The 15,673-nt window shown below is 36.6% G+C and overlaps 1 protein-coding gene across 4 annotated transcripts; it reads left to right on the forward strand.

The window, feature by feature from the left end:
• Window positions 1–5,035: 5,035 nt before the first annotated feature.
• LOC113321120 lies at window positions 5,036–11,904 on the forward strand. 4 transcript variants are annotated; one of them, XR_003346483.1, is made up of 12 exons: window positions 5,036–5,252; window positions 5,745–5,823; window positions 6,024–6,110; window positions 7,289–7,481; window positions 7,567–7,636; window positions 7,747–7,837; window positions 7,927–7,997; window positions 8,781–9,052; window positions 9,136–9,166; window positions 9,250–9,369; window positions 11,243–11,432; window positions 11,529–11,647. XR_003346483.1 is itself a non-coding variant. In XM_026569003.1 (11 exons), exons 4-11 carry the CDS (start codon window positions 7,434–7,436, stop codon window positions 11,720–11,722), a joined length of 897 nt encoding a protein of 298 aa, XP_026424788.1. In that variant the 5' UTR covers window positions 5,037–5,252; window positions 5,745–5,823; window positions 6,024–6,110; window positions 7,289–7,433; the 3' UTR covers window positions 11,723–11,904. The 4 variants fall into 4 exon arrangements, 2 of the variants coding, with proteins under 2 accessions (XP_026424788.1, XP_026424789.1); XR_003346484.1 differs by having other exon boundaries at window positions 11,261–11,432; XM_026569003.1 differs by lacking the exon at window positions 11,243–11,432 and having other exon boundaries at window positions 5,037–5,252; window positions 11,529–11,904.
• The last annotated feature ends 3,769 nt before the right edge of the window (window positions 11,905–15,673 follow it).

A 15,673-nucleotide genomic window follows, 5' to 3' on the forward strand; every position in this document is an offset into this window, starting at 1 on the left:
ATCATTTAATTGGAAGTTAACAAATCGAGCCTCAAGTGTTCGTGTTTCTCTGGTTTGTAATATTTTAGTATGTTTAAGCAACATGACTGTTCCAAGTTATGGTGCTCTTCCTTGATTTTAGTGACCTTTTTTTTTTTTGTATGCTCATATCCTTTGAAACTAATTTCATGTGGGTGTTACGGTTGCTGATTTGTCATTCAAATATTCAAAACTGAATTGCATTTTTAATTTGAGTAATCATTCATCAAATAAGTGAATTAATTATGGGCTATCTTAATATTGCAGGATTATTTTAGTATAACATGGTCATATGGAAAGAGACATGTTTGAGGCATATTTAAATTTTTTTGAGGCATATTCAAATTAAGAGCCGAACCTATGTTTTGTCTAGGTTGGGTTGATAACTTTTCAGCTGAACTTAGGTAAATGTATGTCTCAACACATTGGAGTATTCCTCAAAACGGGTTCTTATGGAAATCATCATTGAGCAACAGTGAAAATGAGCCATTTAAAGTGTCACGGTGGAAACAAGCCCAGTATATCGTTTTCTTTCTTGGATCGAACTCTACATGTAAAATGGCAAGCACCAAAGAATGTACTAACAACATATATACAATAGACAAATGAGATATCGAACTCTACATGTAAAATGGCAAGCACCAAAGAATGTACTAACAATATATATACAATAGACAAATGAGATATCGATCGGACCTCATCACATTGTTAAAAAGAAGAGAACATTAACAACGATATGAGTTAATAACTTCCTATTTTACAATAACACCGACACAATCCCAGGCCGTTACGGCACGGGTCATATTCTAGTATGTATATATATATATAGAAAGATGACACTGCAAATGTATGAATTGTGTAGAATATTTGATTTTCTTTGGATCATCTTGAATATGCACTATCCCTAAAAAGGAGAGACCATGTCCTCATTTGATACATGTCGTTAGCCCTAGAATATTGAATGCTAGATGCTCAAAATTTTAGTATCGTTAATTGCATGCTTGTGTATGGGACATTTAGTTACGGTCGGCCTTAGCTAGGACTTACGCTTGTTGCCCATATGAATTCACCTCTCCTGACCGTGTTACTCAATGAAGATTTGTTGAGGTTGGTTCATACCATTGATATCTTTTTCTATGGAAGTCGATATTTATGGTTTTATAAGTAGCAGATGGTTGAGTATGGATTGTGTTTGCCTAAAACAAGCTTATGACCATTAAAGGAACGCTTCAGCTATATGGATGGAGGAATCAGGGTTGGTCTCATAGAAGAAAGAAAAAGAAAGAATGAGATCAAAGTAATTTTTGGTTGCAAAAGAGTACTCTGTGAGATGTATTAGTAGGGTCGATATATGATATTTATAGTTGAACCCTCTGATCTGACACCGGTTTAATAAGGATGAAGAATGTAATAAGCCTCTCATTCGTGATTACAGAGAATAAATAAGGATGGGTCTTGCTCATCTCTTGATTCGTGTAACCTCCTCGACCAACTGTTCTCTTCAGCGACGAGAAATATGGTTAGATATTCTCACACGTGTGCCAGATCAAAAAGCTAAATTTACCCCTCATTTGCGTGGCTTAGTTAGCTTTGGGGATGATGAGTTTCCATGATAGGAACATTTTCGATAATCGAATACCCCTTATTTATGCACTACAGCTAGTTTATGTCATTTGGAGAGTACAAGATAGGTTGAATATCAACCTAGCATGTCCGGCTATGAAAAATAAAGATGAAATTCTCTTTTCGTGGGTCTCTTTAAATTGCGTGAGCTCTATGATGACTTTGTCTCATGAACTTGCATAGATCATGTTCAGATACTTACCTATGGAGTGTCTGGATGAGGATGAGGCTCGTAGGTGCCCAAAAGTGCCTCATAAGTTGAGATTGGGGAACATACATGACCAGTGAGTCTCGTGTATGGGGACGTACTGAGAATCAACCATGAGGTCATCATGGGTGACGGTCTTGTTAGTTTGCACAGTCAGGGCCAGAAACCATAGATTCTACTATGTAGGCCAAAGTATGAATTATGTACGCTCTAGTATAGCATAGCTGGACTAGTCGCGTTTTTTTTTTAGGAAAAAAGAGAATTTATATTATAAAGTTGTTCGTCGTTGATGTGCGAATTACATAATCAGAATTGAAAATAAACTTTGAGTCCTTGCTTAATAATTCATAAAGAGACATAGAGATATTCAGTGGAGAGTAAGTTTCCAGTCCCGTTTTCCGTCCTTCCTTGGCTAAAGCATCTGCCACTTCATTTCACAGTCTTCCGGTATGTATCAGTTTATAATTAGATGAATACTTTTACCATATCTTGACGTCTTCCAAATTGTTTTGACACTGCCAATCCAAATCATCCTTTTTTCCTGTCAAATAATTGATAACATCTTGGTTGTCCCCTTCGAGAATTACATGTGTTAGGTTGATTGAAGTTGCCCATTTGATTGCTTCCTTTGGTGCCAAACATTCTTCCGTGAGAGCCGATGTTGCAACTTTTTTGGTACATGTTGTTGTTCCAAAGGTATCTGAATGATTTCGATCTATGAACCTCAGTCCCACTGTTAAGTCCCCTTCCTTGAATGAAGCATCAAAGTTAATTTTTATTTTCCCAAACAGCCGTGATTTCCATTCCTCATTCTTTTTCCCTCTAGCTGTCCCAGTACTGCTCTTGATTCCTTTGTTATGAGCGAATTATGAACTACTATCTCAGTTTCTATGATCCTGATCAATTCCACCGGTGTAGGTTTCAATTCTTTAAAAACCACGTCACATCTTTCCTTCCATATATTCCAAACCACTATGCCACAGATAGTTGCCCAGTCAGTCATAGGGTCATCCCAATCATGGGGGTTAGAGAACCAAGTAAGAATCCATTCGTAAAGATCTATGCCATTTCTAACTCTAGTAGCTGTACTTAGACCAAACCAAATGGCTCTCGCGAAACGACAATCCATAAAAAGATGGTAACCAGTCTCTCTAGTAGAATTACACATAGGACACTTATCAGACTCTGATGTGATTTGTAGATAGTGGTAAAAGTGGTTCGATTCTCAGACTTGTGAAGGATATTAATTAGACTTAAATTCTAATATTAAAATAGAAAACTCACTAAAAATTATAGCAAACTCAATCAAAGTTGATATCAATATTAAAAGAACACTGAGGCTAAGATTCCACTATTTTCCAAATTCAAAGTGATTTAATCCAATATTTATATTCATGCAATTTTCTTGTTCAATTTGATTTTTACTATTGCAACAAGTAGATTTTCAAAAGCAATAATTGTAAATACCAAGCATGAAGCATCAAGAGTCTATAAACTAAGCATACTCCATCAAAATAGATCACAATCACTCAAATAAAAATCATATTCAATAATAGTCCAAGGAAAATAATCATAATAATAATTGCAATAAATTAAATTAAATAGATTGTACCGCTTTTTGTTGGAAAAATAGCTTCCTCCATTGCCTCAGCAATGGGGTTTAGCTCCTCATATCAAAAACAGGTTCAAAATAATAAATCATGGCTCAAAAGGTGGTTTTATTGAAGAGAATATATAAAACAGCAGATCTGCGACGGTGTATAGATGTTACAGAAGTCACCGTTACAGTTGGTGTTGCAATACTGAAGATATACGTTACTAATCAACTGTTACAGGATCAGAAATTTAAGACCCTAGAATACGACTGTCCTGCACAGCTTAATGTTCTTCAGTTGTTAAACAACGACATTGTTCTGCGATTGTTTCTCGTGCGTCAATGTTCTTCGCGTTCTTGAGCTGTGCAGCAGCAGCAGAAACAGAGTTTGATAAAACTATGATTTCTTCTTCTCTGGCTCTCCTTAGGTCCCCAAACTCTCGACACCCCTTCTATATGACCCAAACAATCTATTTATATAAAAAATACTGATTAAATCTCTCCCAAATCTTCCAAAATCTCTTTCCTTCTCTTCACGGCAAAGCTGCGACAATTTCTTGTTTTAGAATTTCTACGCATTTCTAAGCTTTCCTTTTTATTCTAAACTCTTCCTTAGATAGATACAAATCTTTGGGAAGGTTTACAACACTTTAATCTCTCTAAAATTCCCTAAAACAGGTCACACACGTGACTTTCTATTTTTTCTTTTGTGATAAAAATTCGTCGATTGAGCCCAGCCTAATCGATTTCAACACCCATATCAGATTCCTAGACCCTTAAGGAGTCTATCCTATGAAAATCAGAGGTTTAATCGACCTCAAACTCCTCCAAATCAAGAACCCTAAATCTGCCAGACTGCACCTACTTTCCCGCCTTTTGAATTTCAAATGTAGAAGATGGTCGGCCCCTATCCAGAGTAGGGGTGCGATTAGCAGCTGCCTGGAAATGGGATTCCCCTTAGTAATTAGGTTACCCCTTATCCAAAGTGAGGGTCCGAATAGCAAATGTCCTCCCATGAACGCAAAAAAACACTTTTCGAGCCAATTTCACCGCAAAATCTTATTTTTCGAAAAACACCTACAAAGACATAAAAAGCCAAAATAAATACAAAATCGAGCACTAACAATATATACAATTGAGATTATATCAGACTCTAATGTCAATCTGTAGGCTAACACCCCCTCACAGGAAGGCAGTTGGAAACACATTTCTAAAGACAGAGTTTTAATTGGTCGCGATTTAGTTAATTGATTGAGCATAACATACACCTTAAAAGAAAAAGAAAAAAGAATGATAGCATACACCTTAAGGGACATGAGTTACGGGAAGGAGGCAGCTTGCTCTTCCAACCGAAAGCCACGTCAGGTTAAACTGGCCTATTCCCCATAAATGATAGATGCATCGAGGGATTTATCCCGCTGGTGCTCTCTCATAAATTTGTGGACCTCACCACAAAGGGAGTTTAACAGGGTCCACATATTCATAGCAGGTCCCAAGAGATTGTGAGAGAGCACCGAGGTTGTGGGATAAATCTCTCCGTGCATTTATCATTTCTGATTCCCCCACCCACCGTCAACAAGTTATAATTTTAAAATGTTTTCTGTCTAGACTTGTCCTTCGGTTTCCCACAAAAAGAACAAAAACCTTGGCCCTAAGTCGTCGAAATCCCATTCATTACAGTTTCTGAACCCGACCCGGTTATCAGCACCAACAGACGGATATAACAACTAAAATTAACTTCGTCAAAAATTTAAAGATTTCTTTCTCCTTCGAGATTTCAGTGATACAAGCAGGCTATAACGTTTCCTGGTATGGTTTCTTCATCTTTAAACCTATTTCGTTTGTCAATGCTCCGTTTCCTTTGCGTCTATATTTTTTCTTTTTTTTGTGTATCCTTTTTTTTTTTTTTTGTGTATCCCAACTAAAATTTTCTGTAACTATAGAGAAAATTTTATAAATAGTTGTTTGCAGAGGTTATCAACATGAAAATCGTAATTCATGAACAATGTTTACTGATATTCATTCTAGGTTATAGTTTATCTCACCTATTTTGAGAAACTTACGTTTTCGTACAATGCTCAACCCGTATCTGATAAAATGCTGTAGATAAGTGCATTGAAATTGATTATAATCTAAGGATTTTAAAGAGATTTTGATTTGTGGGTTTTGTTTATTTGCGGTTTTGTAGTAAATAATTGCTTTATTTATGGTCTTTTGAAGCTCATTACACATAGGAAACTCTATACACAGACAAAATGGAAGATTGGTGAAATAACTTTTTTGTTGTGTGTTTGGGTGCAGAAGCAGAAGTCCGCACTTAGAAGATGCAAACAACAACAACAATACTCTTTCTACGAGGAGATGCCTGACTAAACATCAGGTACATTTTCTTTTACTTTGCTTCACCTTCTTTTACCTATTTTGGTTCCTCTTTATCCTGCAAAGCTAGAGGATAAGATGCTTTTGTAAGCAGTTAAGCACTGAAGCAGTCTTACTGAATCTTTTAATTAGCATTTACTGAGAGGGAGTAGATCCCAATTATTTGATCGATGGGTCACTACACATTTATTCTTTTTCCAGGGATGAGTGATCTTTGCTTTCCAATGGCAATTCTAATCGAAATCAAGGTGATGCATTCGGTGCTTTGAACGTTTAATACGCAGGGTGGTATGGATCTCTGAACTTATGCTCATTTTGGTTCATATTGAATAAAAATGCGATAATTTGTGTTTAACATGATATGTAAGGATTCTGTGTCACCTTGGCAAGCGAGAATTTTGATACACAATAAATTCACATCAGACATACATGATGTATTGGTATGTCTGCATACTACATTCGTTGCTGTGTTTATATCTGTTCCTGTTGCCCATTATATCTTACCACATCAGCTGGTATTATATTGTCACTTGATAAGAGTATCACCATGGACATGTCAAAGCTAGGTCGTGTGTTGTGGTTCATTCATGTATACCATCAGAGGATGTGGTATTAAGTTTTCTTTTATACTACATATAAGCTCTAGGGAGAGTGATTGCATGGATGGGTAATAATATTATCGTCTTTAAGAAGTGAACCCATTTGACTGGTAGCACATCTGGCAGCCTGATACTCTGGCAGCATTAAATCCCCGTTGGTTCAGAGTGGAAATTCTCCCCGCCATTTTTTGCAGATGAGAGAAATTGCTTTCTTAAACTGATCCATTTAAACAATGGCTATGCCGTTCTAATTTTCTCACTATCACTCATTTTCTTGACTAATGACTATCCCGAATTTGCTAATGTTTCTGCTGTCGGTATGTTGAATTCAAGTATACATCAGTGAACCATGGTGGTAAAGTTGAAAGATATGTTAAGAAGTGAGACTTTTAACTGAGACCAGCTCAAGTTGGTGATCTATTAAGAATTGAAGTTTACGTATAGAAAGAGAAAGATATGTTCAGAAGATGGTTTTTTGAGATGTTGATTGAGATCGAGTTGAGATTTTGGACTGGGACCAGCTCAAGTTGCAGGACAGGAGGAATTAAAGATTTGAATCATGATAACTTGTTTAGCAAATTCCTCAACATTAATATTTTCTTTGACGGAGGCCAGCTTCTGTTTAGTTTGTAGTCCTTAACATTCTATGCTTGTTCAAACACAAACTTGTCCTTCTACACAAGGAAAATAAAACAAGATCACAGTGTGAGGATTTTAGGTCCTTGATATAATCAAGACGAAGAGACTCAACAATGAAATTCCTTGTTACGCTATAGTGTCTAAAATTGTCTCTCTTACTTTGTCTGTTCTTCATTTCCAAATATGTATTTTGTGTTTTCTTATTATTCTGTTTTTTTTTTCCTGCAGGTGGTATCTCTTGTGTTAGTTTTTAGTTGTGTCTTTTTTTCTCTTCGGTCGCCCCCCCACCTCGCGCGGTAATCTAGTGTAGTTGAATATTAGGTTGTTTTCTTTATTTGTCGGAATCACTTGTTCTGCTAATTTCACAAGGAAAATGGAGAATCTTTACTCCAAACTCTACGATAAGTACAACAAACTAAAGGTGTTGTTTCATTTTCAGTTCTAATTGTTGTTTTCTCCGAACAAAAATTCTGCATGTTTACCCGGTGCTTTTAATTTTGGTTTAGACAAGAAAGGATTCTGATCTCGATCGTTATAATCATGACCAAGAAGTGAAATTCACTGATTACATGGCTGGTATGTACTTCCCTTTACATCTGATTCAGTATATAAATGTTTCTTAGGGCTTTCATTAGTTACCAAAACAGTTTCTGAAACATAATAGTGGTTTTTTATGCTTGTTGCAGCTGTTGAGGAGTTAGTAAATTGCCTAAGAAGTGAAAATGATAGGCTTGTTACTAAGAATCAAGACTTAATGAATGAATTAGCATCAGTTAGGCATGTATCTATTGCCAGGATTAATTATTCATTTATTATGATATTGACTAGAACTCATGGGTTCTAATAAACTATTTTACTTATTGTAGAGCCGATAGATCTGACAAGGAAGAGTTATGCATCCAGTACGAAAAGCTTTTAACTGAAGAAACCAGAAAGGGTAAGGGTATTGCAAAGTACTCAAGGGGAACATTTCCTGTTTTAGGTCTATAAGGTTACAATGGCGACACGATAGTAGTCTGATCTGCACTGCCCGGCATCATTAAGCTTATTTTCGACTTGATAGGTCATGAGCTTACATAATTCAGAGAAAGAGCTTGAGCTTGACGTTGATCCATTTACTTGGGGTTTCAACCTTAAGTATCCATTGGGATTGCCAGAGGGAGATGGCCTATGGTTTTAAGTGGATGTTTGGATGGGGACACACCAATGGCCTAATTCATGAGGTTTCATGTACTCGTCTTGCTGAGTTGTTATCTAGCATAAGTTTTGTAGTAAATGTTTCTATTAAAAGATTGGAATTTTTAGTCCCTCAATGTGTCTAGGGTTGAACTATAGATTTAGAACATCTTTTGCATCAGCTTTAAAAATGTAAGGGCTATTTTGAAACATGTACTGCATTGACACATGCTTTATGTTTCTATTTTGTTCTTAATTACGTGTGAGGCCTTTTGGTGAAGCCCTGCTCCTGTTTGACTTTTAAGGTGTGAGCCGCTTACTTTTAATGGATCATCATTGAAAAACATGTAACAAGTTTTATATTTGATAAGGAAAGGGTGCAATAGGTTTTATTATTATGGAATAATATTCTGGTCGAAGTTTGCATGCCTGACGGACCACATGCATGTCAGACATGTAGCAAATGTTTAAGTCTGCCTTTATTTTTCTTGAGTACTTACATCGCCCCTCCTTTATAGGTGAAATTGACTCCAATTTTTGGCAGGAAAAGAGCTTTCTGAAGAAGTAGAAAAGCTACGCAATCTGCAGCAAGAGGGGCTCTCCTGCAGTGCCAGGGTTCGGTACAATGAAAATGGGCAAATGGAATCCCCTAGAGGAACTTATCTTGAGTCAGGACAGATATCCAGCATCAGCACCAGGAAAAGGCATTCAACCGATGAAGACCCAGACAGCAGAGGGAAGCTTCCTGTGGTAACAGAAACAGAAAAAGATTCACATAGGGGCTTACATTCTGACAATGACCGAATCATTCAAAAGGTATATATAATAATATAGCGTTCCTAGTATAGTTTATCTGGTCTAGTTTCTAACCAAGTCATCCTGGAAATGTGATTTCTCAGGAAAGTTGCTGCAGGAAAGTCATCAGTTCAGGTATGTGAGAAATAAACATACCAAATTGCTAATATTCTATGCAATACCATGTCGTTAACATATCGACGGATCATATTTTCTAGGGGACTCAATCAATGCCAATTGCGTGTTTCACACCCTAATGGAATTTCTAATTGGCATGAAATTTGAATTTGTTACTAAAGCGGATGGGCCGTGTCTTTCTGCACTTCATCAATCAAGTGGTAATTGCTAAATCTTATTCTTCTGATTCTATTTTCTATTTTGCATTTTTTCTTCATTCAGTGTTAAAAGTTTTATATTGGATATCATAATTAAGTAGTGATTAGTTTTAAAATTGAAACCATAGTTTCTTCCAACATATAGAGCTCCCTCCCCCCTCTTTCCTTTTGCAAAGAAATTAACAAAGAGAGAGCGAGGATGACGCTCGCAGCATGTTTACACAAGCAAGGCACTAGATTACAGTATCATGAAAATGTCATAAAAGCATATGAAATTATTAAAGTAGGAGTAAGACTATGATCTAGGCAGGATATGAGGCCATGAGAATAACAATGAGAAGTGGAGGAGTTGTTTAGTGGCTTAAAGGCTGAAAAAAACTAATAACTGGAGAATCTGAACTAGGAAGAAAAGCCAAATTTAAGCAGCTTTTGGCCCTCAAATTATTTCGACAAAAGTTACAGAGGTTCTCAATTCATAGTTATACATGCATTTGAGAACTCTTTTCTTCTTAAAAAAAAACAAAATTTGCTGTCTGATAAAAGGTTTGATTAATGGAGAACTACACTAAATGGGTCTTAACTCTTACTAAGTTACATTGTGCCAAATTTGGATCTCTACAGCTGTAATCATATTTCATTATTTTTATGTCTAAAATTTGAACTTACTGGCTGCACCATTTCCTTTTGTTTTTGAAACGAGAGACTGTTACAATGAAGAATCTTGGAAGTTCAATTGTGTTGTATTTAGAGTGAAATGAGGGGACCTTGATTGTTACACACTATGCTAGCCTTTCCAGGTTGCATTAAGCGTCAGATGCTATGTTTTTCTTTATTTTTAGACTCACATGATACAAAAAGTTGGAAAGTAAACCCGTGGGCTATACCGCTGTAGGATACATTTGTACAATTTTCTGGATTGAGCTAGTTCCTTGAAGAAAAAGTCGGTTGAAGCGTCATTGTCTGTTTCACCATTAATTTATCTGCATCTCTTTTATCTGGGCCAATAGAACTTAGAATTCAACTTCTTCCGCAAATTTTAGCTTATCATGGATGGCTCAACTGCAAAATGTACCCTGCTGACCTGCATAATTTCAGGGCCAGTGTATTCTAATATTATTGGAAATTCCTGCCAGGTAGCCATCTGCCCAGCAATATTCTAGTAGTATGGGCTTTTTACAACATCCTTACCTATTTCAGTGGGGACATGTTAGGTTTCATTCTTTTACCGAGAAATGACTATGGTACATGGGAACCTTTAAAATTATGAAGTGGGTGAGAAGGGTAGAAGCAATTTGTTTTCTGTTTCCATGCTTTGTCCCAATGGGTCTTTGCCTGGAGTCTGTTTTGTTCTATCCTCTCCGGTGTTAAGGGGTGGCATCACAGATCTTCAAGCCTGACGATAACCTGCAAAACTGAAGATATTCTAAAACTCCTTAGAACGAGAAGAGATTTTTCTCAATCATGTGGTTCGGCAGAATAGGATATGTTTTATGTTTCTCAGCTATACAAGATGTATATTACGAATAAATGCAAAATACTCTATGACCGTCAGTGTAGATATACACAAAAGCTACTCATAATTGGTAAATAGGCTGCTAAGGTTGCAGTAAGCCAATGCGACTCGGTAACACCAAATAGCTCCAGTGTCTACATCACCTAATAGGATGATGCTTCTTTTTTACATCACATCTTCTCAATAAATTTATGATTCTCGATTTAGTTCTTTTCCAGTACTAATTTCATGCTTATATTACATTTTCTCTATAAAAACAATGATTCTCGATTTGGTTCTCTTCTTGTACTAATCTCATGCTTGCATTACCTTTTAAGCCAAATTGATGTCTTTGTGTTGTGATCATTTTTTATCTTTTGTTAGTTGCAACTTTGTTTTCAGTTGTCTCAAGGAAATAATTAGTGCAAGGGAGAAGCTAGAGCAACCACGGAAGAGTGGTTTTAACAGCTTCCAGGCTGTCATATGGGATTCCAAACATCCCTTTGAGAGGATGGATACCAGAAGATAATGGCCTGGATTAAAAGCAGTTCAGCTAAACCACATAATTTTTTTGGTTGACCTAGCCCTCCTTGTTATACAATATATATCTGTGTTATATCTTCTTTCTTTCTGGTGAACCTTTTTTCATATACACTTGTGTGGATTGCAGGGTATTCATTCACTTTAATGTGGCTCACTAAAGCGTCTGAGGATGAACCTCTGGAGCTACTGTACCATGTCCTATCTTTAGGGACTTTTGAAAGGATTGCGCCAGAGTGGATGAGGGAGGACTTAATTTTTAGCTCAAGTATGTGCCCTGTGTTCTTCAAGAGGGTATCCTCGGTTATTGGATTGCATTTGTAATGTTTTTATAGGTGGTGTTTGTGTTCTTTTAAGCATCTGTTTCTAATTCTTTGGAATCCGAGGTTTGAATTATGCCGGATCTTGATTTATCTTTTAGTTTGTGAAAGCATACTTCACTACCCCGGGTATTCAGGTACTAAAACCGGTGTTTGCACAACAAGAAATGAAGAGTCATTTTCGGATGTCCTACTCCTGCCACACAGTAAAGAGTTAACAACAATATGTTGTTACTGATGTCGTGCAGCTAATTCAGCCATAGCTCTTCTACCAGCCACAGGCCCGCAGCATTAAGCATGCGATTATTCAAGGACAATCTTTTATACTTAAATCAGATTTCACAAGAGATATTTTGAAAATAACTTATTCCAGCATCTCAAATATGATGCCTTTTAGAGCAACTGCAGTGGACGACTAAACCCAAATTTTTAGTCGAGTGGGCTGGCGTAGTGGGACGGACCATCGATCAAAATTTGATCAAAGAGTAAAACCCAGACCAAATTTGGTTGGCGATCAAGACCAAACCCAAATATAGTCGGGCGTTTATATAATTTCCGCCTACCCGACGGGCGTTGGTATAATATCCATTTGTAACCGCGTGTTCGTAAAGTTAACGCCTGATGCAGGACGTTGGTTAAATGTACGCCTGGATGGGGCGCTGGTATAATGTCTGCCTGGATGGGGTGTACGTAAAGTTAACGCCGGGACCCAGGCGTACATAATGTAAACGCCTCTCTTGGGGCGTTGATATAGTCATGGCCTAACCTCACAAAGTTTTCAAAACTTTGCTTGGGGCGTTAACTTTATCAACGCCCCATTTTTTTTTTTTTTTTGTTGAATATGTCGGGCGGAATCTTTACAAACGCCCCATGTCAGGCGTTATCTTTATCAACGCCTGATTCCAGACGTAAGCTTTATCAACGCGCGACCAAATATACTCTTTTCCCACTACGCCACATGACGGACTAAACCCAAATGTGGTCTTTTTTTTAGTCTGTCTTTGGTTATACTCGCACCACTGTGGACGCTCTTAGGATTTTAGATACCCTAGTGAAAAAAATCTCTCTCCAATGAGTATCTTCAAATTCTGCCGACATGAGAGAACTGGATGCACAGGTAAATATCAAAAGGCACTGGTTGTTCGATTTACACCATAAGGAAATATCAACATATTCGACTACCGTTGGAGATGGTTTCCATAAGTAAATATGGAGGGAATATCTAAATTTTTGTAACCTGTTGTAGGAGCGGCATGGTTTATTTGAGGGGAGGCAGTGTGATAGTAATGTCCTTGTAGTTGGTTAGGGATGTCCTATAGGGGTGTAAATTAACTAGATTACTCCCATTTTTTAACCTAAATCAAAGCTAAATTGAAAATTTGTTTTCTTCCTTCTTCTCTTCTCCTCCTCCCATCAATCGTAACCTCCATTAAAACTCAAAATTTCATCGTCTTCGATTAATCGACGATTCGAAAATTAATCAAATGTAGTGTAATGACTTATATGAGGTATGTTTTGAAAACCCAGTTACAATTTGGTTTATTTTGTTCGATTTAAGTTTCATTTCTATCAAAAATTAGGGTTTTAGATGAAAATTGAAATTTCTGGGTTTATGTGAGTTACGGTTGATTTAAACTCAATTACGAACCGTAACTGGATATTTTGATGTTGTTACGGTTGGTAATAGTTCAATTACCAACCGTATGTTCTTATATCTGAGAATTTTCTTCAGTTACGGTTGGTAACCATTTTTATTTACCAACCGTAACTCAGTTACGGTTGGTATCGAGCATTTGGTTACCAACCGTAACTTAGTTACGGTTGGTATCGAGCATTTAGTTACCAACCGTAACTGGTTTTACGATTGGGTTTTCTTAAAATTTAACCAGTTACGGTTGGTAGTTCATCTTTTACGAACCGTAACTTCAATTTACGGTTGGTTATGAGCAAAATTCCAACCGTAATTAGCTCTGAAAATGCAAAAAAAATTGAATTTTTTACGTACTTTAGATAACTTTGAGCAACAAAAAGCTAGTTGGGACTAATTTAGAAGTATATCCGGTCATTTTCAGGTCCTGGTTCTTCATTTTGTTGGTTAATTTCTTCAATTGATTGAGATTGACCTTCTCCTCTAAACTTTTTTTTTTTAACTCTAAAACTCTGATTGTGGTTTTGATTTTGAGTTAATATAAGTGAAATTAATCATTAACACTAAACTTGATTATCATCACTAAACTTGGTTATCAACTATGAGGGTTAATTTGTCATTTCCAGTATTTTTGTTTATAAGGGACACCTTGAATGATCATGTAATGATCCTTTTTGTTCTATTAGAATGCCGCCCCTATAACGGGTTACAAATTTTTATCGGTAATACTACTAAGATCTGACTTCTCTTTTATCTCTGTTTAGAACCTCTCTAACTGTTTTGAAAAGGAGGGAGGATAACCCAAAAATATTAGCTTCAAGATCTACACCATTTTGTAAAAAAAAATACATCAAAAGTGTGAGATAGTATAGGAATAAAAGCGTGAAGGGATCCTCCATTGTTAAAAAGTATTGTCATATTAACCAACATAGAATTTTAGACCTCTAAGTCAAGGGACAATCTTGATTGAATCGTACCAAAAATGGAGCTTCAAGAAAACTGAAGGCCAGCAGTAAGAGCATCTCCAGTGAAAGGGGTGGATGTCTTAAAAAAGCATGTCACGTGATTTAAGACCTTTCCGACTAAAATTTTATCTCCAATGTAAGTGTCAAAGTCATAAGTAAAGGAGAAAGTCTAGACTTTCTTCATGACCTCGGGTCTTAGATCTGCATCATCATTTCATTTCATATTCAAATATAAAAAGTCGAGTAAGACATTGAAAATTGGAGATGAATTTTAGCTTAAAAGTTTTATCTTCATCATTTTTTGTCATTTAGCAATGATCCATGAGTAAAAAGTGAGAAAAAGACCTCCACCTAGGATGACCTTGACCCCTTACATTGGAAATGCTTTGATAGTTTTCACGCTCTGAAACCAAATTTAACCTTCCACCGTTAAACTTAACTGATGATGATGTGGCATTAACTTGGAAGATGAAAATCTTCCACCACAATACCTCTATACTATATTTTCGAAGTTCCATGACATCTTACGGAAGTCCAACTCTAATGGTGGAAGGTAAAATGGATTCAAAGGCGCCTCTGAATTGTGTTGAGCGCCATTTTAAATTAAGTTTCAATCTTGGCCTACAAAATGGACGGTTATAAAAGACAATAAGATTGAGAAAAAAATCGACCACAAGATTAAGGGTAATTCAATTTGGAGTGGCGTTTTTGTTTGGATTACAAGCTATTTTCCATTAAACATTGTAACTTGGAAAAAGTGTGGATAATTCCAACTTGAAAGCCATCAGACTGACATTCCACACTTTGTTGGAATAATTTTTTTTTTGTTGTAAATAAGATATTTCATTCCAGACTAAGGCTCAGAATGAGTCGTGGTTACAAAGGTAATAGAGCCATCTAATCTGGGATTTTGCAAAACCATCCCGTTCCACATTACTGTTTAAAGTTCTAGCGAATTGTGCCAAAATGTCTGCAACTTGATTTCCTAATCTAGGAACATAAAAGAAACCCAAAAAGTCATTACACGAATTAGCTATTCTGATAGCTTCATTTAGATAAGCTTTGGCACGCCATGAGATATCTACTTGTTTTCCTTGAATGTAGTTGAATAAACTTTCACAAGCTCCTTCAATGCTAAAGTTCTGAATCTGTTTTTCCTTAGCCCAGATAGCTGCCTGCATTACTCCTATAGCTTCTGCCTGTTGTAGGTCTGCCCCTGGTGATCCTGTTGATTGCCCTGCTCTTTCTCCTTCACAATCACCTGCATCATTTCTCAAAATTAAAGCATAAGTAGAAGGTAACATATCTGAGACCCAGGATGCATCCACATTTATCTTTAGGG

Source organism: Papaver somniferum, chromosome 11 (assembly GCF_003573695.1).
Source record: "Papaver somniferum cultivar HN1 chromosome 11, ASM357369v1, whole genome shotgun sequence".
Taxonomy (NCBI): domain Eukaryota; kingdom Viridiplantae; phylum Streptophyta; class Magnoliopsida; order Ranunculales; family Papaveraceae; genus Papaver; species Papaver somniferum.